General features: G+C 34.7%; 2 protein-coding genes and 1 long non-coding RNA gene across 3 annotated transcripts; 1 reads left to right on the top strand and 2 right to left on the bottom strand.

Moving 5' to 3' along the window:
* The first annotated feature begins 608 nt into the window (after positions 1–608).
* Positions 609–1762, top strand: OFP7 (ovate family protein 7). The gene has a single exon (XM_089612699.1). It carries the CDS (start codon positions 671–673, stop codon positions 1613–1615), a length of 945 nt encoding a protein of 314 aa, XP_089468825.1. The 5' UTR covers positions 609–670; the 3' UTR covers positions 1616–1762.
* Positions 1763–7804: 6042 nt separating this feature from the next.
* EMB2444 (RNA-binding (RRM/RBD/RNP motifs) family protein) lies at positions 7805–11334 on the bottom strand. Its single transcript, XM_089613332.1, has 9 exons — positions 11115–11334; positions 10982–11030; positions 10582–10670; positions 10425–10481; positions 10240–10302; positions 10081–10146; positions 9311–9397; positions 9141–9234; positions 7805–8631 (listed from the first exon to the last, which is right to left on the bottom strand). The coding sequence occupies exons 1-9, from the start codon at positions 11217–11219 to the stop codon at positions 8138–8140; spliced, it is 1104 nt and encodes a 367-aa protein (XP_089469458.1). The 5' UTR covers positions 11220–11334; the 3' UTR covers positions 7805–8137.
* A 3292-nt stretch (positions 11335–14626) lies between these two features.
* On the bottom strand, positions 14627–21928 carry LOC149399521 (uncharacterized). The gene is made up of 8 exons (XR_016296336.1): positions 21667–21928; positions 21480–21557; positions 21309–21384; positions 21138–21226; positions 19769–20991; positions 19575–19664; positions 19253–19466; positions 14627–15779 (listed from the first exon to the last, which is right to left on the bottom strand). It is a non-coding gene; the product is annotated as an uncharacterized LOC149399521 (long non-coding RNA).
* Between the last annotated feature and the right edge of the window lie 150 nt (positions 21929–22078).

The raw sequence follows: 22078 nt of genomic DNA, 5'->3' as shown, positions 1-22078 counted from the left end.
AATAATATAGCCCATAGTTTAATCTGTCTATCATAAAAATGATTAAAAAATGGTATATTATGATCTTAATTCGGGCTATTTATTAATTATGAGATAACTAGACTAGAATTTTATTTATGATAGTACATCTAAAGTGACGATATAAGAGCCTAACTCTCCCGAAATGCTATTTGACTAAAAATTACTAGTTAATTTAAAATGCTATATTTTAGTTTTGGCTGTTTAATGAAATAATGTTCATAGTTACGTGGTTTCTAATTCAAACGTGAGGGCAGCGGAGATGCTTATAATTTAAATTACTCTTGTGTTTCATGTGAAGATTGATATTATGTCGTAGAGCTCTAATTTGTGCATTGTGTAATCAATTCCTTATTTTATTTTATTATAAAGTGTTTATTTACTCTAAGAATGAGAGCTTGGTTGCTCCAGCAAAACAAAAAGAAAAATTAACCCACTAATGGAGCGATTAATTGAGCAAATCGAGATACCATAACAAGAGCAAAACTTTATTCTCTATAAATTGACTGAAGTTTCCCGTTTAAATAAAAGGAAAAGAATACGTCACATTACATATATATATATATATATATATATATATATATGTCCTATATATCACCCTCTCAGTAGCAGTGTATTTGCCGTTTAACTTGTAGAGAGAGAGGGGCCAAAAATGGGAAGCCGATTCCGGCTAAGGATTTCCAAAGTAATTCCGTCTATTTGCTGTTCCAAAGGGCATTCACGTAAAAACGCTACTTCCAATCATCTCCCTTTCCAATTCTCTACGGCCTTCCCCACCGTAGTCCCAAAACCCAAGCCCCGTCGCTCGTCGTCCCTTGGCCGCCACGTGTCCCGAGCGCTGACGTCATGCGGAATTAGCCCCGGGTCTAAGCCCGCGATTTCCTCCGACGAATTGGAGCCAACCACCTGTCGTCTTTCCCAGTGGAGGAAGGAAGAAAAGTACTGGCAAGTCGTCGAAATTACTGAAACACCCCGCCGTAAAGTGTACGCCTCATTCGCCGACGAAAACGACGACGTCGTTTCTCCTCCCCCGCCCTCTTCTGCCGAGGCTGAGATGGAGAAATGCCACGTCAACAGACAGAGACAGAGACGAAGAGTAAATTTAGAGCCCAAATTTACTGAAATCCACGAGACCGAAGCCCTAGTCTCGCCTTCTAGAAGCTTCTCGTCGGACTCGAAGGTAAACGAAAACGACAAAACGACGACGCGGAATAGGAGGAAGAAGAAGAAGACGAAGAGGACGATAAGTTCTCGGAGCTTATCGGAGAGCGAGTGGTCAACTCCGGCGAGGCTTTCGGTGTTTCAGAGGATGATTCCGTGCAGAGTGGAGGGAAAAGTGAGGGAAAGCTTCGCGGTGGTGAAGAGATCGGAAGATCCGTACGAGGATTTCAAGAGATCGATGACGGAGATGATTCTGGAGAAGCAGATGTTCGACGACGAAGATCTTGAGCAGCTTTTGCACTGCTTTTTGTCGTTGAACTCGAAGAGCCATCACGGAGTTATCGTCGAAGCTTTTGTCGAGATTTGGGAAGCGCTTTTTTCCGGTTCTGCAAGGTCCACTGTTTCTTCTACACAAAGGCTCTCTAGAGCTCTTTGAGTTAATATCAAAATCAAATTAATGAATTATTAAAATTAAAAAGATTGGTCTAGTCAATGTTTAATCCAAGTTTATATTGTCTATGCTGTATTGTAGCGTATATATAAATAATTTTGGCAAATAATGTCACTAATTTTTAGATCGCTCTTTTTTATTTGTTTTTAACTGTGTTTTTTAATCTCTTGTGATTTGGTTATACATGTCTCTTGTAACTGAAATATGTTTGCCAGTTGTGATTTTATCAATTTTTAATAGTTAATTTGCAGGTTTTTTTTAGTACTATATAATCAATGAATATGTTAGTCGATAAGTGGGTACGTACGTAGGGTTTGTGTATATATGTATTTTAATGCAATGAAATATTATCTATCTTTACGTTGAGTTGGTACAGAAATTGGCTGGCGATTAGTAGCGCAATAGAAAGGTGAAAAAAAAAAGAAAAAAAGAAAAAAAGAAAAAAGAAAAAAGTATTGGTCATTTAATATATCTTTGAAAGCGTGTCGCGCGCTATAAAGTAGTTGAAATTGGGACTAGTGTTGGAATTAAATTCATTAAGATTTCCATCACTATATGCAAAACTAAGCGTGATACGCCGTTAAAATAAAACTGACGGGATTTAGACATTCTCATTTGGATTTCGTTGGAATGTGGTAGGCCAAGCATGAGCTTAATTCATGGTTCCCACGGAGAGAAATTTCAAAAATTGAACTTCTGTCATGAAATATGAACGATGTATCTTATAGTTGCAAAAGAATTTTTGATGAAAAACAGATAAAAAAAAACTCTTTGAGCCTCTTTAACTCTCTTTGACCATAATTTTCTTCATTTTCTCTACTCTCTCTCTCTCTCAAACTCTCAAACCCCCTCAAATCCTCTCTTCATCGGTAGATTTCGTGTATGTTCGCTGAATAATGAGTAAGTTCACTTATTTAGATATAGCGTAGAAAAATATAGAATTTCACATATGTTACGATGGAATACGATTTAATACCATTTTTTTGCGATAAAATTGATATTCACTTAAAATAATTTACGATGGAATACGATAATATACAATAAGTTACGATAAGATATAATAATATACGATGGTTATGATAGAATATGATAGGATAAGATGAGATATGAAAGAGAGAGAGAATGTGTTTATTTGCTTTCCAAGGATATTTTTGTCTATTTTCTAGACAAAAGTCCATTTATGAATATTTTGAAAATAAGAAGTCTATCTTTGATATTTAGCTACTCATGAGATCTAAATTATGAAATTTTTCCCCACAAAACTATTTTTTGACGACAGATCAAAGGAATTGATTCATTCAATATAGCAAGTTAGAATTATAAATAATTTTCCATATATACTATATCAAAGTAGTTGTATCAATTCTTACTCCTTGACTCGTAAGTTTCCGATCAATTAACATGGCTAAGACTCACGGCTAATCAAATACATGAATTTTTAAAAAATACATGTATAACTGAAAGGCGTCGAAACTTTGATAATTTCTTTGAAGTTTTTTTGCTCTCCCACAGACTCCAGAATCAAAGAGCAGATTACTATTAGGAATAAGAATACAATGACGAGAAAAGGAGTGGTGATAACGATTTACTTCGGCAAACTATTGAACATGTCTCGATAAACTATTGTTGGACTAAAAAGAAAATGTGAAACGGTAGAAGAGGAATGCAAATGAATGTTTAGCATATCTCGAATGAGATGATAAGGTTTTCTTTTATAGGCCAAATGAATTACAATCAAAGCACGGTTAGAAAATGCTCACCATTAACCATTAAAGAACGGTTGCAACCGATTAATTCTACATGCTATAAAATCTTTCCAAATTACTTTTTAATACATTTCTTTTCACAAATTTATGTTTTTTTTAGCATACTTTGATTATCAAATTTTCATTTACTTTAGCTCAGATTTAATTAATTATATACTCCTCGTTAAAAGGGATAAAAATTCGATTGAAACCGTCTCTTTATACGAGTAGGGCCCACTCAAATTATTTCCAAAAAATAAATAACTATTTATAATTAAATACTATTTAATTCCCATATATCTCAAAAGATGTTTCGTGCTATTTCTAAAATTTATATGAACTTATGGACTCAAAACAGTCATTACCTAATTATTCATGTTTTTATTTTTTTTATTTTAAAGGAACATTATTCATGTTGTTGCTGAGGTTGTACAATATACGGAATGTCCTTGAAGTGTCTCATACTGTCGAAAAAACCAACTAAGATTAAGGTGATCATCTTAAGTCAGAAAGAAGAACACACATGATCACACTCAAGAGCGTTGGGAAAAATTTAGGTATACGTCATTTTTATCTCTCACCCAATATATTAATTTTACACCATATTATATACGTTTCATTATCGCTCTCAATGAGTTACATGTGACGCTCTTAATTTGTACGCACACTAGTTTTTCTTATTACTTTATAGGTGTGCGTACACTTATAACGTACCTGCTAGTTTATAATATGTACTAGCAGTATCAAATGAGTATATACGTGCGTTGATAAAGAAAGGACTCGAGTTATCATAAGTTCGCCGATACATCAAATACCTACATAATTATAGTGATGAATTACATAAACTATTCCCGCTCGCGAGTTATACATTGATAAAAAAAAAAAAATTACAGATTGTGTAATAATGGGAGCTGCCATGGATACCAGTAGGATCTAACATATGAAAACCTAATCTTTATGTCATTTTCAACAGAGAGCAACTACGTGTCATAAACAAATAGTGAATGTTATTATTTGAATGAATAAAACAAAAGACGCAAACAGTCTAAGACATAAACATATGGATGAGCCGTGACAGAGTTTAGACCATATATTGGAGGATTGATCATAATTAATGATTTTGCTGTTTTTGTGGGCATTGGTCGGCAATGCCAAAGCTACACGTGAATTTATTAAGGGTAGAGTTGGTGTTCGGATCAGTTTTGATCATTTTTTCATATCCGACTATGAATTTTTGGTTTAAAAGAATTTGGTCTAATAACCGGTACAGCTTAGTCCAAAAACTCAAATTCGATTATACGAATATTCAGTTATCCGGTTTCTTAAATCCAATATTTAGTTTTAATGTTCGATTTTCAAAATTTGATTATCCGCTTCATTAAAATCCGGATCCAGTTATAAAACTGATTTAAAGAAACCGATTATCTAGTTATTAAAGTCCATCACTTTAAAACTAGTTTTTAAATCCATACCCGGTTATGATTCCAATATCATCAAAATTCGAGGAAAAATCAATTAGACATCCTAACATGATTATTTATAAATTTATTTATATTTTAATAAAAAATAATCGGTGAAATATCCGATATTCGGTCCATTTTTTGAAATTGGATCAATATCCAAGTCTGTATTTCGATTTTATGACGTGGCACTGATTTTCGATTTGGATCAATTGTTATCGATTTTATGTGATTTTCGATTTTATGCGATTTTCGATTCGATTTTGTACCTAAAATTTATCCAAGCAGATACCCAATAAACTTTTTTTTTTTTCTAGCTTTGTTCGCATTTTGTTTTATTGTTTGATTGACCCATGATCAAGGCCATCTCCATCATGTCAATTGTCAAATGAAATTCTATCAATTTAGCCAAAATGTCAATTATATAATCTAGCCATATATGTTTGTGTAGAAAAGAATTGGAAAAACATTATCACCAAATATATGACAATAAAACAGTACATTAAACGCCTCCGGTCCATGGAAAATTGTTTTTCTGTGGCTATTAGTTGAGATAAATTTTTAGGCAGTCCATTGTATTTTTTCGGTAAATTTTGACATGTTTCCGATTTTGTATCGACAAATAGAATTGGTATTTAGTTTTCTTCATGTAAAAAATAAATTGATTTTCGGTGAACTTTCGAAACTGTGGGTTTTTCATATTTCTAAGATTCAAAAAAATGTTTGTGATTAATAACTAAATAACATTTAGTTCATTCTTATTAAGATGAACGGTGGTTTGTTCGATAACTACTGCGATAAATTGTGGTTAGTTTTGTATTACTAATGTAGGAATTTTAGTAAATTTCTATCTATTTTTTTTGTATAATTGAAGTAATTTTAGGTGAGCATCTCTGTATATATATTAACATGCATTTTATTGTATGGAAAAGTCTAAATTTTTCTATTTTTGCAAAAAATTTCGTCGGCATTTCCGCTATCCAGGACCATCAACAAATTATCCGCTATTATGATCGTGAGTGAAAATCTGAAACTACCATTCAGGCTAGTAATATGTTTAAAGTTACTGTTTAAAATACCAGTTTACAATCACACAATTAACTTTTTCTCATATTGCCAAATAAAATCATAAATAAATCATCCAAGACACGCATGGCTTGCTGTCATAAATAGGTTCCTCATTTAAGTGTGCAAAGCTTTTTGCTGCTGTGTTGTGTATTTAAGTATTACTGAAGCAGTTATGCAGAAGCAGAGAAACATATTAAGCAAAGCCATTTTTCAATGTACACGTTTATTATGGATTCTTCAAAAGCAGTTTTTTTTTTTTTCCCTTCTATTAATGAGGATAAGAACAAGAAAAACATTTACCCAAGTACTCAACAATAGTCCCAAATTTGTCTCAGGTATATATTTGCAAACTCTCGCTAACTGTGCATGAAGTCATAACTAACTACTCTTATCCATTTTTTTTTTCTTCTGTTAATAACGTGAATAGGTAATTTTATCTTCTTTCTATTCTACCGTGTTACGTAAATGTCACGCCAAAGTGTTGATAAGGGTAGTTTTCTAACCTCATTCATTTAATATTTATAACAACTGGTCCCAAAAGAAAACAGATCAATGGAAGGATGAAGATTGTGAATATATATATATATATATATATATATATATATATATATATATATATTATTTGTTCGGAGCTGTGTGAACATAGATCCTATCGTCTCGTTGTCTTCATCTACGCCCCTCTAAGCTCTAATAATAAATAATAAGATATGACTTGGTTTATTTTGATTGGAGAGACATAGAAACAAACACAAGTATGACAACCAAAATTCGATTTCTTAGTTAGGCCTACGATTTTTTTTTTTTTTTTACTACAGTTCGACTTAAATGGAATAGAAAATATGGTTTTATGGGACGTCTTTTCTTTCAAAATTTACGATCATACCTATTCAACTATAATGAAGAATTATCCGTAATTTTCTCAATTTCATTGTGATCACATTGACCCTTCCGGCAGCTCAATTCAATATTACCTTGTTTGAATTGAGATAGTTTTGAACAACCGTCGAGGTGTCGACTAATACCTCAATTTTGAATTGATCTCAATTTTTAGAATTGCGTTTCTGATAGATTCAGCTAGAATCGAAAAGTCACGTTCTGCCCTTAATTCTGTAAGAGAGTAAATCAGTTTCGAGAGTGATTAGCAAACTAAATGTGCATTGCTGTTCAATTAGAAGATGTTTGTAGATGCTTACTATCATAATTATTTTGTGCTATTAGTGTACACAGCAAATGACTATATATCTGAGATTTATATTATATAAAAATATATCTATAAACATGTAATAATTTAAAGAAAATCCCCTACAAATGCTAATCCAGTTCAAAGCTATATTCCAAATATTGTTTCCAATATACGAATCTGAATCTTTAAATTCAGGAAAATGATTTGATTTACCGTCTGATACACATACACACGGCATCAGATATTCCTTACCAAACTCAAGAAACTGCTTCAATTTTCAACACCCTCTCCTAAAAAACCACACTTAATAGATTTTCTGTATTTTACATATCTACTCTCTGCATTTGATAAGCATGCTTCAAAGAATCAGGATAAGCAAAGGGACTTCTGTTTTCCATGGCGCATTGTAACCGTTGGATTCGCGCTTTGGGATTCGGAGGTAGTCAGATCTAGATGCCCCAGAGATTGGCCCTCAGGTTTCTGCTTGCCACGTCTTATGATGCCCAGTTTTGCAGACATTAAAAGCAAAAAAATGAGGGGAAAAAAAATCCAAACACATAGCTGAAGAGTTTTCTGGTACGGTTTCGCAAGCAATCAAAGTGGTTCTCAAGGCCAATCTAGTAGTCTACACTCTACAAAGATGCCCTATACTTTTACAATCAACTCTCAATCAGTAGGGTGAAGGAAATAAACGTGACGTGCGGAGCAAGAAACCTGGTCACGAATCAACAGAGCAATAATTATATAATAATATGAGAATTCTGTCTGCCGTACGTGGTCTCATTTGGATGTCGCACAATGTTCCCTCTGATCCAAGAATACATGACTTAACAGAACATGATTGATGTGCAAAGAGCATGCGAGAACAAGAACCATAACTTTTTTTTTTTTTTTTTGGTGTTTAATTAGAACTAAGCTCACAAAAATCACAACCACCACCACCCCATCAGGCTCTTCTCACCACTATTTTTTTTCTTTTTTCATTTACTAGCCTCAAGAAATAACGGAAAAAAGAAATGGCAAAACACATGATAGTAAGAGTTTATTGCCTCTAATGCTGCTGCTGCGGAGGAGGCGGGTAATTGTGGTGGGGCTGGTGCATGAGGGCCGGCGGAGGCGGGCCCCGCCAGCCTGGCGGCGGCTGTTGCTGCTGCTGCTGAGGAGGAGGCCTGTGTTGAAGCTGCTGAGGTGGCGGCGGAGGCATGTTCGGGGGCGGCCGGAATTGCTGCATCATCATCGGAGGCGGCGGGAGACCTTGTTGCTGCTGCATCGGCGGCGGCGGCGGCGGCTGATTCTGCTGCCACTGCTGTTGGTGCATTGGCGGGAAAGCCATGATTTGGGGTGGCGGAGGCGGACGGAGCATCTGCATCGGCGGAGGGATGGGTTGGCCACCGTTCGCGAACGGCCTTTGGTGCGGCGGCGGCGGCGGGAGAACCATCCCGGGGCTGGGCTGCTGGTGCCCGTTCGGGAGCACCGGCGGGCCCGTCGCAAACATCGTGTGAGGCCTGCTCTTCGATGTCGGGTTGCTCGCCGCCAGAACTCTCTCTGCCAATGTAATATGCATTACGAGTCAGTATTACCGTATAAATACAAGAGGCTAAGTAAGAGAGAATAGGATATGATGAAAATTGTCAGACTTGTATTTCATTTTGTTATATGTTCTCGCCTATTTAAGTCTACAAGATCGTATCAAGTGTGAGCCAAACTTATCATGCATACTCTTAATTGATGTTGTTTTAGGACTCTGAATCGATTTGGAAAGTGTAAACTAGTGGTTTTGTTTGTTCGTACAAATAGTTCATTCAGATTCGTGAGAGTAAAGTTAATTGGTTTAGTTATTTCATGAATAGTGTCGTTTAAAGAGAGATATTGGATAGGCCCATTTGGTGTAGTCATAAGCTTATTTGTCTATAAGAGTTCAGTTTTGTGTTCCAAACTTTCTGGGGTTTGTATCACATTTCTGTACAGATAATGATGTTGATTCCGATTGGTAAAAAAAGGACAAGGCAAACTTAAAGCACACAAACGGACACTCGTTGAAATAAAAAACCAACCTGCGGGAGTTCCGTGGCGTTCTCCTTTAGTGTCTTTCTTGTATGCATACGATACTGTTATTTGACGGTTACATAGATACTGCCCGTTCATCGCCTGTCACAGAAAGAAGTCAGTCTTGATCTTGTAAATATCACAATTTTTAAATTAAAGAGCAGCGAGCGATACATACCTCGATCGCTGCATCTGATGCCTCAAATGAATCATAGCTAACAAAACCAAAGCCTCGGGAATTCCCCGTGTCGGGATCTCTCATTATCTGGAATAATAGAGGGCCAGTGAGATTGAATAATTGATTTGATAGTAGAAATAATAGGTCTACTTGGATAAACACTGATGGTCTTTTCAGAGGGAAAAAAGTTGTATAATGGAAAAAGTTGGATATTCCCTTTTCGCAACAAATAAATAATCAAAGGTTGGAAAAATTCCGAGTTGCTTTCCGAAAAGCAGTCAAACTTGTTTCTACCATTTGTAGATCGTTTAGTATGTCATTACAGTTTGTTGGTAAAACAAATAAAGAGTGAAAGATGTTTCCGAGGAACAGTACATGACAACGAAACAGGCATTGGACAATAACAATGAAAGACGGACAAAATTCTAAGCTCAATCAAGTTATACAAGCCTGACCGTGACTCTCTAGGATGAAATTGGAGATTATTCTAAGCATTTCTTAAAAAAACAAAACGTAGTTAGAAAAATATAAAACACTCGATATAATAATTTTAACTAGTCATGCAATCATGTATCGGAGAAGCAATGATCATAGCAATCTAAGGTCATTCTGCTCATCGTCATAAAAATATCTCACGCAACTATCATTCCTCTTTTTACGATTCCCAATATAAGAAAAGTGACTGCAAATTAGTTGTAGTAAAAATTAAGGGAACGCAACCAAGAGTGATGTTGTCGTCTATGCAAGAAAAGTAAAGGTGTAATGAATACCTTTGGGTTTGTAACAATGACTCCGAATGCACTGAAAGTGTCATAAAGAAGCTTCTCATCAACATCCTGCAAAAAAAAATTCAGGGGCAGTCACAAATCCATTACGCAGTGTACGAATCCATTATGAATTCAAATTCATGAAACTATTTAACTTCTTACAGGATCAAGGTTTCCGATGAAGAGATTAGCCCCGACGTCCAAGCTCTTCTTGTCTTGCGATGCCTATAATTAAAAACGTTGCAAAAAAAAAAAAACATAGCATAAATTTTATGCCCTGTAATAGTTGTGTAAATAATATAGCGTGGACGCAAAACTACTAGGTTGGGAAAATAAGGAAAAAGTACCTTATTCACTCTAATTGGCTTCCCATAAAGCTTGATCATATTAAGCACCTTGATAGCCTACGTAGTAAAGCCACATAAAATCAAACCAGGCATTAGTGAAAACAAATTTCATAACTAATCAACATGTCACGGCGTTATAGCATAGATATGCGCTTACATAATCAGCATCTTCTTCACTTCGAAATTCCACGAAGCCATATCCTTGATGAAGACATGTAACTCTATCTTTGGGGACGTACACATTAACTGTTCAAGAAAAAAATAGAGACAAACAAAGTTGTTGGCAACGAAACGATCTCTCAGTACATCAATTCCAACACATAATAAGAGTTTGCATGATATAGGAGGCGAAAAACACATTCAAGTAAACAGCCAAAAAGAACATAAACGCACATAAGTTCAAATTCAAGACGAATCCATACCTAAAGAACCCCAAATTTCAATTGAAAAGCAATAAAAACACAAATTTGCCACACACGAAAAGAACTCCACTTCGACATAACCTAATTACTCCTACAAATGAGTTGATATTTGATATAAATTAGGAAATGACATACCGACTGGACCAGCTTGGACGAAGAGTTCCCACAGTAATTCCTCGCTAATCTAGAGCCACAAAGCCAAAACAGACGGGAATTGTGAGCTCGGGAACCAAAGAAAGTGAGAGAGAAATGAGCGGGAAAAGAGAACCTGAGGGTCGAGATTGCCGACATAAGCGGTGGCGTCCTGGTTTCGCTCGGCGGAGTGTTGGCCGAGCAAGTTCGCTCCCACTCCGGGGGCTATTCGCGTCGTCATTCTTCTACTCTTCCCTCCTTTTTTTTTTCTTCTTCTTCTAAACTCTCTCTTTGTTAAGCGAGAGAGAGATTCTGGCGAGAGGCGGTACCGGCGTTGTGGGTTCTTTCATGGGCTTTGTCAACTTATACGGCCCCATTCAGTTGGGCCCACAAATGTTAAGCCCGCACTTGACAGAGTTCTCTCTCTCTCTCTCTCTCTCTCTCTCTCTCTCTCTCCTTTTCTAGAAATTTGTTTTTTTAATTTGTATTTTAATTGCATAATTAGGAAAGGGGGAAAACATATGAGAAATTTCATTTTCTAGACCCAAAAGTTATGAAAATATCTCAATTAGACCCGCTAGTTAAAAAATATCCAAAATTGGACTTTTGTACCAATTTTGGACGAAAATACCCTTAATTCAAAATAAATCATCTCTCCATCTCTTTCATTCTCACTCTCACTTTCTCTGCACACCAAAGAACACCAAATCCGACGTGAGCCCCATTCCGACGCCCAACCACACCAAATCCGACGAGTTTCAACGCCCACCACACCAAATTCGACCGAATTGGAGGTGAATTTTTTATTTTTTTTTAAGGTTGATTTGAATGAGATTTGGAGGTGAATATATTTTTTTTTTAAATCTGAGAATTTTCGATGAAGATCATCGGAATCCATCGGATTCGGTCAGATCCGACCGAATCCGATGGATTCCGATGGTCTTCATCGGAAATTTCAAATCCTACGGATTCGTGACGCCAAATCCTACGGATTCCGTAGGATTTGTGATTCCAAATCCTACGGATTCGTGACGCCAAGATTTTCAAAAATAGATCCATTGTGTTTGATGAAAAATCATTTTTAATACCATGGATGTAGAAAAATCATGTTACTACCTTAAATATGAAAATAATGGAAATTTATCAAAAAAAAAATGAAAATGTAAATATAATACATTAAACATAATTTTTCATCAAACACAATGGGTCTATCTTTGAAGATCTCGACGCCACGAATTTGTAGGATCTGAAATCACTCAATTTCGAGTTCGTATGAGAAATATACGAATTTTTGAAGTTTTAATGCAAAAAAAATTATTTGAAAAAAAATAGGAGAGAGAAAGGGTAAATCAGACCTTAATTATTACCACATAAGCCATTTGACTATATCCCTAAAAATTGTCAAACATAAGCTTGATCCAAAATCACATGTTTAAAGTTGTCTAGTTACTTACAAATCTCTTAATTTAATTAACCTACCGGATTGAGTTAGGTTAATTAAATTAATTTATTGGTTGAAAAAATTAGATTAGTTTTCTGAATTTTTTTGTGAGTAAATTTAATTTACTAAATGATTGAATTAGGAATTAGGTTAATTAATTGAATGCTTTGAATGACAAATTTGACTTAAGTTATGATTTTTGTAAATTTTTTGTGAATTTCAAATCTTTCATGAATCAGTTAATTAATTAACCTAACTCACTCCAGCATGTTAATTAAATTAACCTATTCGCGAATTTACCAATGACATTATGGTCTGAGCCGAAAATATGGGCTATTTACTTAATAAAATAAAACTTGGACTATTCTCCCAATAAGAATGGCAAACTTGGCTAGTTACAACAAATTTAACTTTTTATATTTTGAGCTCATAATTAGATTTTTTTTTTATAAATTTGTAATCTCGTGATAGTTCGTAAATTTACAATTTGTTACAAATTATTTCGGGATTGTTACAAATTATTTCCTCCCGATTCATTTTTGCTTGTTTTTTTTTTTTCATCTTGCGATGTATATATCTATATGGGTCATTATTAGGGAAAAAAAATGACGAATGAGACATAGAAATCTATTATTTTAAAATTAGGATTAATAAATGATATTTTTATCCCAAATGACCTTTTTAAATTGTATTTAGAGAAGTTTTTTAAACTATTATTGTGCACTACACATTTTAGAATGATAAACACCACTGTCCTTACATAATCGAGTATTTGGAATAGTCAATATGAACCAAATTGTTTATTTAATTGTGATGGCATCTCAGAACTAAATTCGGGTAGATAATAATAACTACAAGTACTAAAGCCGCTTTGTATTATTTAGTATTCACGAGATGATAAATCGAGAGCTGTAAGAGAAGAAGCCACATCAGTAGAATAAAACAAACTTGTAACAGATACGTCTGAGTGTATATAACACAATGCATAAGCTATTGAACATATATAAATATAGAGAATCAAATAGAGAGTTCTTATTCCTCTCTACATCCAAATACCTAATTCTCTTTCTAGAGCATATATGGCAATAGATTTTATTTAATTTTTTTTTTCAATTAAAATAAACAATGACAATAGATAATAAGTCTAAGAAAAGGGACCAAAAGTTGCGTCTTGGACAAACAAAATATGGTACAGAAATAATACAAATTTTTTATTTTCAAATATATACAAGTTTCTCATTTACTCATATGAAAATGAAAAACTCACAGGTTTTTTTTTTTTACTATTGCCGAACTGGAGTGATCAATACTGCGAGACAAATCTTTAAAGAAGATTTTTTTTAGTTGTAATAACTTGATAAAAAAAAAGCCATAAATCGATTCAGGCGCATAATCAATTTAACGTTATTATTGTGCAGATGCTAATTGATATTTGGGGTGACTTGAAGCCCAAGCACATTTTTTTTTTTTTTGAGGGAGAAAAGAAATTTCATTAACCACAAACCAGGGCTCTAGAGTCCCTTTGAACAACAGTTCTCAGCCACGCAGGGCAAGTACAAGAGCAAAAGTCTGAAACCAAAAAATCAAGACGAGCTTTGGCCAAGCAATTAGCCACCTCGTTGCACGATCTGGGAACCCACTGGCATCTCTTCGATAGAACCTGCGATTCCACCAAAGCTCCGATATCTGCGATGATCGGCCCTTGAACCCCGTTGAGGGATTTGCTGTTGACAAGTTGAGTTGCTCGTAGACAGTCGGACTCCATTGACGAGACACGCCACCCCCTAGCCTGGAGAAATTGAAGCCCGCAGTGGATGGCTCTGCATTCAGCCGTCAACACAGAGTCTACTCCCTCGATCAGCGTAGCCGAAGCACCGACGACCTCGCTTCTCTCACCATACAACCCAACGCCCCGCATCCTGTCCGCTCCTCCCACGCAGCATCAACATTAAGTTTGAGGCTGCAAGCCTCGAAAGCCCAAGCACGTTGAGTGTTATAAACATTTAATAAATAAAAAATGGAAACAAAGTGATGAAAAAAAAAGGAAAGAAGATTTTTGTCCGTTGTAATCAGCTATGTTCACAGCTGGACAATGACAGCCGTTGGATCAGAAAACAATCCAACGGTGATAAGATGAATGATGAAGTTAATTGACCCCCAAGTCTCATCTTTGTTATAAAAAGTCACCTGAGAAACTTGTAGTTCTTCTTCAATTCTCTCTCTCTCTCTCCACTTTACGGCGATTTAGGGTTATTGAATGGCGATTTAGGGTTTGTCCGCCACCGTATCTACTTGATCCCAGTCTGTCCCTCTCTGCCTCGTGGCCAAACCCGACGCCGTCGCAGGGCCGATCGTCATCGCGGACCTCGGCAACAAGCTCGCCGGAAGGGGTTTTCGATCTTCTGCAGAGTCTGAAGTTGGTGGTGTCGATCAGCGGCGATGTCCGTGAGGCCAAGTCGCGCCGCCACCTTCAGGTCTCGACCCCCCCGGCTGCTTGATCGGAGAGCCTCTGCCGGGGCCCCGGTGACGGAGACGCCTGAGAACTGAGCGGCGCTTGTCAGGATAAAAGCGCGGATGGAGAGCGAGATTCTCTGTGGAAATAATCTAGTCCCGTCGCGTCCCTCAAAGAACGGTTATAAACCCTAGAAAGCCAAACGAAAACCCTAGAAAGTCAACATTCTCTCTTATTCCGGTTCCTGGGGTTTCTGTTCTCCGGGAAGCCATGACGCCGTCGCCGGGAAGCTCTTGCTAGTGCGGGTCGGGTATTGGTTACCCGTCCGTAGAGGCTAGGGTTTGAATCGGTGACGGTGAAGCCAAGAGAACCACGGTGGCATAGCGGTGACCCGGCGAGATCGCGGCTGGAGAAGCGAGACGAGAGAAGAACACGCTCAGCGAAGATTTTCCCTTCTTTCTCTGTTTTTTCAATAATAAGATTATTTATTCTTATTGATCTTATACTTTTGATATGTTGATTTCCGGTTGACAGTGCAAGCAAATAGGCGAGGAAGTTTTTGGAAGCGGTTCAGGTGCTGACAGAAATAAACCCCATAATTAGGAGACCCTACGTTTCATCCGATGGAGAATGGTTGATATGGATGGTTAGTTTTGTTTGGCTTTTCAATTTTTCAATTCTAGTTTCCGAGTCTAAAATCTTGGGTTTGATCTCAGTTCCTAATTTTGTATTATATATTTTTCCCAATATTTCACGTTGCTGATCAACATGGTGGAAAACTACCTGAAGATGATGTCGCGAATTCAACAGGTTCTCTTTTTAGCATCTCTTAATAATTACATACGGACGGCCCATTTGAAAGCCCTCCATGTTCTTGCTGTGGAACAACTCGCTTGGGTTGGTTAATTCTAAAAAGCATGAGCAATTTGGGTCAAAAATATATCAATTCCATAAGGCTCCGTTTGGAACCCGAAAAATAAGAGAGAAAGTGAAAATAATAGAGAAAATGAAAATGTGAGAGAAAATAATAGAAAAAGTCAAAATTCTAATTGTGTTTGGAAGTCATGGAAAATATGAGAGAAAATTGACGGGAAAGTAACGAAGAGACTAGTTTATTTACATTTTTTGCCCATTTTAGAAAATTACATTTTTAACCTAAAAAATTTACACTTTTAACCATTTTTTTAAAAAAAAATTCATTTTTACCCTGAATTTTTTTCATTTAGACCCCCTAAATTTTTTTTATTTATATTTTTTGCCCATTTTTAAAAAGTTTTACATTTTTACCCTAAAATTTTTTCACTTTTGACCCATTTTTTTTAAAAAAAAATCATTTTTACCCCTGAATTTTTTTTAATTAGACCCCCTAATTTTTTTTTTTACATTTTTTGCCCATTTTAAAAAAATTTTACATTTTTACCCTAGACAAATGTGATCCTCTCATAGACAAAGGTGGAGAGATTCTCATTTTCCATTTGATTTTCGAAGGAAAATGAAAAACTCATTTTAGTTATACACTTTCCTTCGCATTTTTCATCATATTTTTTTTCTACCATATTTTCATCAATCCAAACAACCTAAGTAAAATAGGAGGGATTTTCATTTTCCTTTCCCTCCTATTTTCCGGGTTCCAAACGGAGCCTAAGACTTTCAAAAAAACCCAATTCAGCTAGACCGTAGCAAAATACAATTTAGATAAGCACTCGGCCAGTCGCATATGAAATCTAACAAGCTGAAACTAGAGTAGAGAGTCAAAGCTCTATTTCTGAAATTTTTATTCCAAATCTCCCAGCAAGCTGTCCTAGGCTTTACTGGATTTGCCTTGGCTCTTGAACCACGGAAAAATATATGTCATAGCTCAAGAAGTGAACTTGGCATAGCTCATGTTTGATTTTGGTTTTGATTTTGATTTGATTGTTTGGTTTTTATGCTTTTTCCTTCTTTCTATGTTTTTTCAATTTTCAATAACAAGATCATTTATTATTATCGATTTTATATAATTGATTAGAAAATTAGTGAAATTTTATTTTCAAAAATGAATATGATTACTTAATTGATGAAAAGGTGTACTATGCACAAAATTGTTTTGGACAACTAGCTCACATCTTTTAAAAAAATAGTCAAAATTTCATTTTATTAATAAAATATTCAATCAAACCGAAGTAAATACTAAATTCAATTAACTATTTTAGTTTATTTAATTTACTTCGAACTGTTTTTTAAATAAAATGAAACTTTAACTATAATCTTGATTATAAAAGAAGTTAGGAGATTTACTAGTTGCAACAAATTTTTCTAATAATAATCATAATAAGGGTGTAAATTGTCACTAATAAAAATGCGAACTAAATTTTCAAAAATAATTTCAGCTCTAAGATTATTGTAAAAACAAAAATTATTATATGTGAAACTCAAATACATGTGGAACTAGTTTATTCATCACGATCGACCCAACTACAAGGTCCAGCCCCAATATTTTTGTTTTTGCAATCAATATCACTTATCTTTAAAAAAAAAAAAAAAAAAAAAAAAAAAAAAAAGCACTTTTGTATAGTTCCATACTTGCAATACAATGATTTTTTAAAAGAAAAAGAAAGAAAGAGTCTTATGAAAATGGATTTAGCGTGAAAATGAATTCCCAAATCGCTTTTAACTAAAATAGTAATTAAATGTTCGACAAATTATTCAATCCCTATATTGTTACAAAAAACAATAATAACATCAGTAGTACATGATGATCTTTAAAAATAAGAGTACTTATTTGCTAGGGTCGTCATATAAAATTGATTGCAGAATCTTTTTAGTTTAAATTTTTTTTTTATGTAAAAGTGAAGCATTTTTAAAAGGAAAAGATGGAAGAGGCATAAATGCTTCACATTCTCAAAATAGGGGCACAATGCCATTTCCTCTCATACCTTCATAATTCAATTATATATATTATAAAAAATACCCGATACCTACTATATTGTAGCATTATTTTTGTTCTAAATTAATTAAATAAACAATAACTCAGCAAAGACAAACTTAAAACTAAAATTTATTGAAGTGAGAAGATGACTGTGTGATACTGATAACACAGAAAGATGACTTCGAGGCTAAATATCCAAGCTCATTAACCAAAGCTAATTAATCACTCAAAATAAACATCTTATAGAACAAAATATTACAACAAGCTTATCAAAACACGGTACAAAAACAATTTCTATACACACGGAACACTCAAAACCAAAAAATAACAATAATCTCAATTGAATAAAAAAAAAAAGCCGACCCGAGTAAAAGTGCTCCAACAAAGAGCAACCAAGAAAGATAAATATATCATGCGGAAACAAAAGTAAGTAACACCGAAAAAATTATGCATAATCACTAAAACTACCAACCAATAAATCATAGCCTCAAATATACACGCAATGTCTTCACAAAATAAAAAAGTTAGAAAATCTAGTAGCATTAAATTATGATAGTACCACATTATATATAATAGAGACCACGATATTTTTTTTTTGACAAAATAGAGACCACGATATTAAAATCTGACATTTATACAACTTCTGAATCAAATCACAAATCAAAACCCAACATGAATCAACATTCATTCGATACATTAGCATAAGCATTTAGACATTTTTTTGTCACCATCACGAGTCAACACATAAAACCTAGGTAGATTCATTCTCGTGGTTCAATCATACACAAATGTCATGACAAAAAAGAACATTGAACTACTACGAAGCCCACCAGAGAAGAATATCTAAAGGCAAAATAAGTCAGTCTCCCAATAAGCTCGGGACAATTCAAATGGTAGCACAGCATATAAAATTGTCATGATAAACATGCAAGTTATAAAGGCCTACATAGCAAAACACAATACATTAATAATTATTTTAAGTTTTAGAAGATAATTGAATTCAAACGACAGCAGATCATAGCTCAGTATATGGACTCATTGACCCTCTAGGAGCAAAGATAAAATTACCTTGATCATGTCGATGTTTCATATTTATCACTTCAAAAAGAGTCACGTGTTAGGTTCAAGAGCATCAGATAGTCAATATGTCATACAAAAAATATAAACTCCTCTCATCCTAAGCAATAAGCATAGGTCACAATCCATGATATTTGTAACACAAGATAGAGGTGGGACCCTAGAAAAGAGAGAGTGATTTTTGGGATACCCATCAATGTACATGAATAGTAAATAGGAAACATAAATTATATAATTATGGAAACGAACAAAGCCCGATAGAAACTAAGTAAATAGATATGAAAGTGCAGAGAATTTAGAGCACAGGGTGGTTGACTTTGAAAAGATAATAACAAATAAAGAATAAGCTGAAATTGGTCCCGAAAGTGAAATAGTCAGTAAATTAGAAGCTATTACCTGCATGAAAGTTTTAGCTATAGATGATAAGAACCGGTGAAAGCTGTACGATGAATGAACAGCCTAGATGGTTTGGGAAGTTATCTTGCAAGAGAGTATAACAAGTTCTCGTGATTTGCATGGGAATCTTGAGCGAAGTCAAGCTCTCAGAATCAACCCACCAGAACTGTCATTTCCGGAGTTTCTGCGTCAAGTAATTCTACCACTCTGCGCTCTACATGAGATAGTACAATTCCCACAGTTAATATCTCTGTAAATAGAATATACATTGAGGCAGGCATAAAATCTTATCAAATACTATGAAATGTTAAATATAACCGACCTGATATGCGGGATCATATCTCGCCACCAGGTCTTCAATGTTCAACCTGGTTGCATGATATATGGGATCACACCTCTATATTGCAGTCGACTGTAAACATCACTTAAAATAAATAAAAGATAAAAAAAAAGGAAAATAAAATAAATAATGAATCCGAAATAGAAAAGTCAAATAAAAGATTTAGAATATCATACCTCTATGATATTTTATAATGTTCAGACATGTAACATATTGATATAACCAAACAATCTACAATGTGAATTGCGTGTTCGAATTCATCACCACCGTCTTCACGCCCAGGAGTTCTGCAAGCTCTCTCAGTTGGCCCAGGATGTTCTGCAAGCTCTCTCAGTTGTCCCAGTTCAACGTCACAATCTACTTAAAACAACAATATCTAAACAGCTGGCATAGTAAGACCACCTCATTTCAATTCCTCATTCCTAATTTATTAAAACTTAATAAGATCCATCAATAACATAGTCCATCATTTAAACCCACCTGAGAGTTTATTAGCGCTCGCTCAGGTTTTTCTAAGGTCACTCCTGTAGTGATTATGCCAACACCAAAAGTAATTATGCCATGACATATTTACTCTTCCAACCAAACAAACTTCGTATAATATTTGTTTGGCTTATCTTGCAAGTAGAGAGATAATGCCAAACTATTAAAAAAAAACTCCAACAGTGAAAATTCATCAATGGAAAATATGAAACTTCTGTGCACATAAATAAGATTCACATACATCAATGGCTTGGTATACGAGGTCTGAACAACCCAATTAGCGCTTCGGAAGTGTGAACTAATATATCTCAATGGCGAAAACAGAGCACTCAAATGAAACGACAACATATTTCAAAGATTCCCCTTCAATGCCAACCATTTTGATCACATATCACAACCACGATGCGCCAATAAAACAACAAAAACCTTCCCATAATTACTATTCCGAAATATAACAGAACGAGAGTGCCATGACTTGAAATGATTTTGCTAGCTTTGGTAAAAGAATCACGAGCCTTGTAAAAAAACGCTTTATTCAAATTTAATAAAAAGTTGGCCCTAGTAAAATTCAGATTCGGAATTATGGAAGTTATATATATACCTGAAACAAAGAAAAATGGATGAGATGAAGAACCAAGCATGACTGACCAAACCAGAAATATTTGTCTGACCCCTAGACAAGTGGAGTCCCTGCACCATGACATGCCTCTCTATGATTTTAAGAGCCATCTTTGTCAACATGGACTAATATTATACTCTGGAGGCTAAAGATATTCTGCAATCCATTATATATCCATGATATTTTCTTTTCATTTTCTTTTTGAATCATTAGCTTGAACATCTCAAAACCTAAAAAGAGAGAAGGGATTTTGCTTATTTTAAGAAGAGTCAAAGTGCCCAGAATATGCTTGCCATCCTGAAAAAAGAAGCAACAACAATTTGAAATTTCAATCAGATTCTTTTAGCTCAAAACATAGATGAGAAGCAAATCACGGCACCGATTAAGATCTCAAAGTAAGAAAACAATAATTAAAGCAAGTGCAGATAGAAATGATACACTACCTTACTCCAACAACTAACTCGAACTCATCTTCCAGTGAACTTTTGATGTACTTTTGGAAGTCAAATCTTGTCCCATGAGATAAGTGAAACTGTAAATACGCTATCATCAGCCAAGGAAATTTGGACAAACGGCACAAAAAGTTGCAGAAATTTCCACAACCAAAAACTTACCGTTATAAAGCATCCCCGAAAAATATGCAAGCTTCAGAGCCTTGCATTATATCAACACAAAATTTATTTTCTTTTCCTTGCACAAACAAAAAATATACAGTCAAATTTCTTTTTCCACACTCAATTTTGTATTTTAAAAAAAATCAAAATGAACTAGTTAAATTTTTTTACAATGTAGAAGAAGACGATAATTCTGGTCCAGAAACTTGTATGTGCCTCACAAACAACGCCTCATAAGCAAGTCAGAATCTTGAAGAATCAATAGTGAAAAAGACGTTCGTTATTACAAGAACGATACTGCACTTTATCTAATTCATAATTAAACAAAGGAAAAAAAAATGGCAATTGGATGACTCACCATCCGTAATTCATAATCATGAGTAGATGTAAAACGACACTGCACTTCAAACAGAGCTCTCTTATGCCTCTCAGTGAACCACTTAAATGAAATATTATTATATAGTTTAACAATAATCTCAAGAAATTATTATAAAACTAAAATATAACCACTACTCATTAGCCAGTTCAATTTCATATGTCAATATAATACACCCTGTAACCCAAGAGAGCAAAATAAGGTTCATTTAATCAGACTTACATTTTTTTTAAGTAGTGTAAAATTTAGTCCACTATACTCTTTGTAAGAATATCAAATACACAAAACAAACTAAATTTCCTTTCAAAACAGTAAAAAAAAAAAAAAAAAAAAAAAAAAAAAAAAAACCCAAAACCCAAATCATTTCCCAGCATCTGAAAGAAACACAGTAAGA

Source organism: Urtica dioica, chromosome 4, assembly GCF_054948205.1.
Source record: "Urtica dioica subsp. dioica isolate 48M chromosome 4, U.dioica_male_clone48M_v1_H2, whole genome shotgun sequence".
In the NCBI taxonomy this organism is placed as follows: domain Eukaryota; kingdom Viridiplantae; phylum Streptophyta; class Magnoliopsida; order Rosales; family Urticaceae; genus Urtica; species Urtica dioica.
This window is presented reverse-complemented; position numbering and strand designations above follow the sequence as displayed.

Coding starts and splice junctions, on each gene's coding strand:
- OFP7 (XM_089612699.1), top strand. CDS start 671: ATGGGAAGCCGATTCCGGCTAAGGATTTCCAAAGTAATTCCGTCTATT.
- EMB2444 (XM_089613332.1), bottom strand. CDS start 11,219: ATGACGACGCGAATAGCCCCCGGAGTGGGAGCGAACTTGCTCGGCCAA. Junction 10,671..10,981: donor CGTCCAAGCTGGTCCAGTCG/GTATGTCATTTC, acceptor TTTCTTGAACAG/TTAATGTGTACGTCCCCAAA. Junction 8,632..9,140: donor ACGCCACGGAACTCCCGCAG/GTTGGTTTTTTA, acceptor TTACATTGGCAG/AGAGAGTTCTGGCGGCGAGC.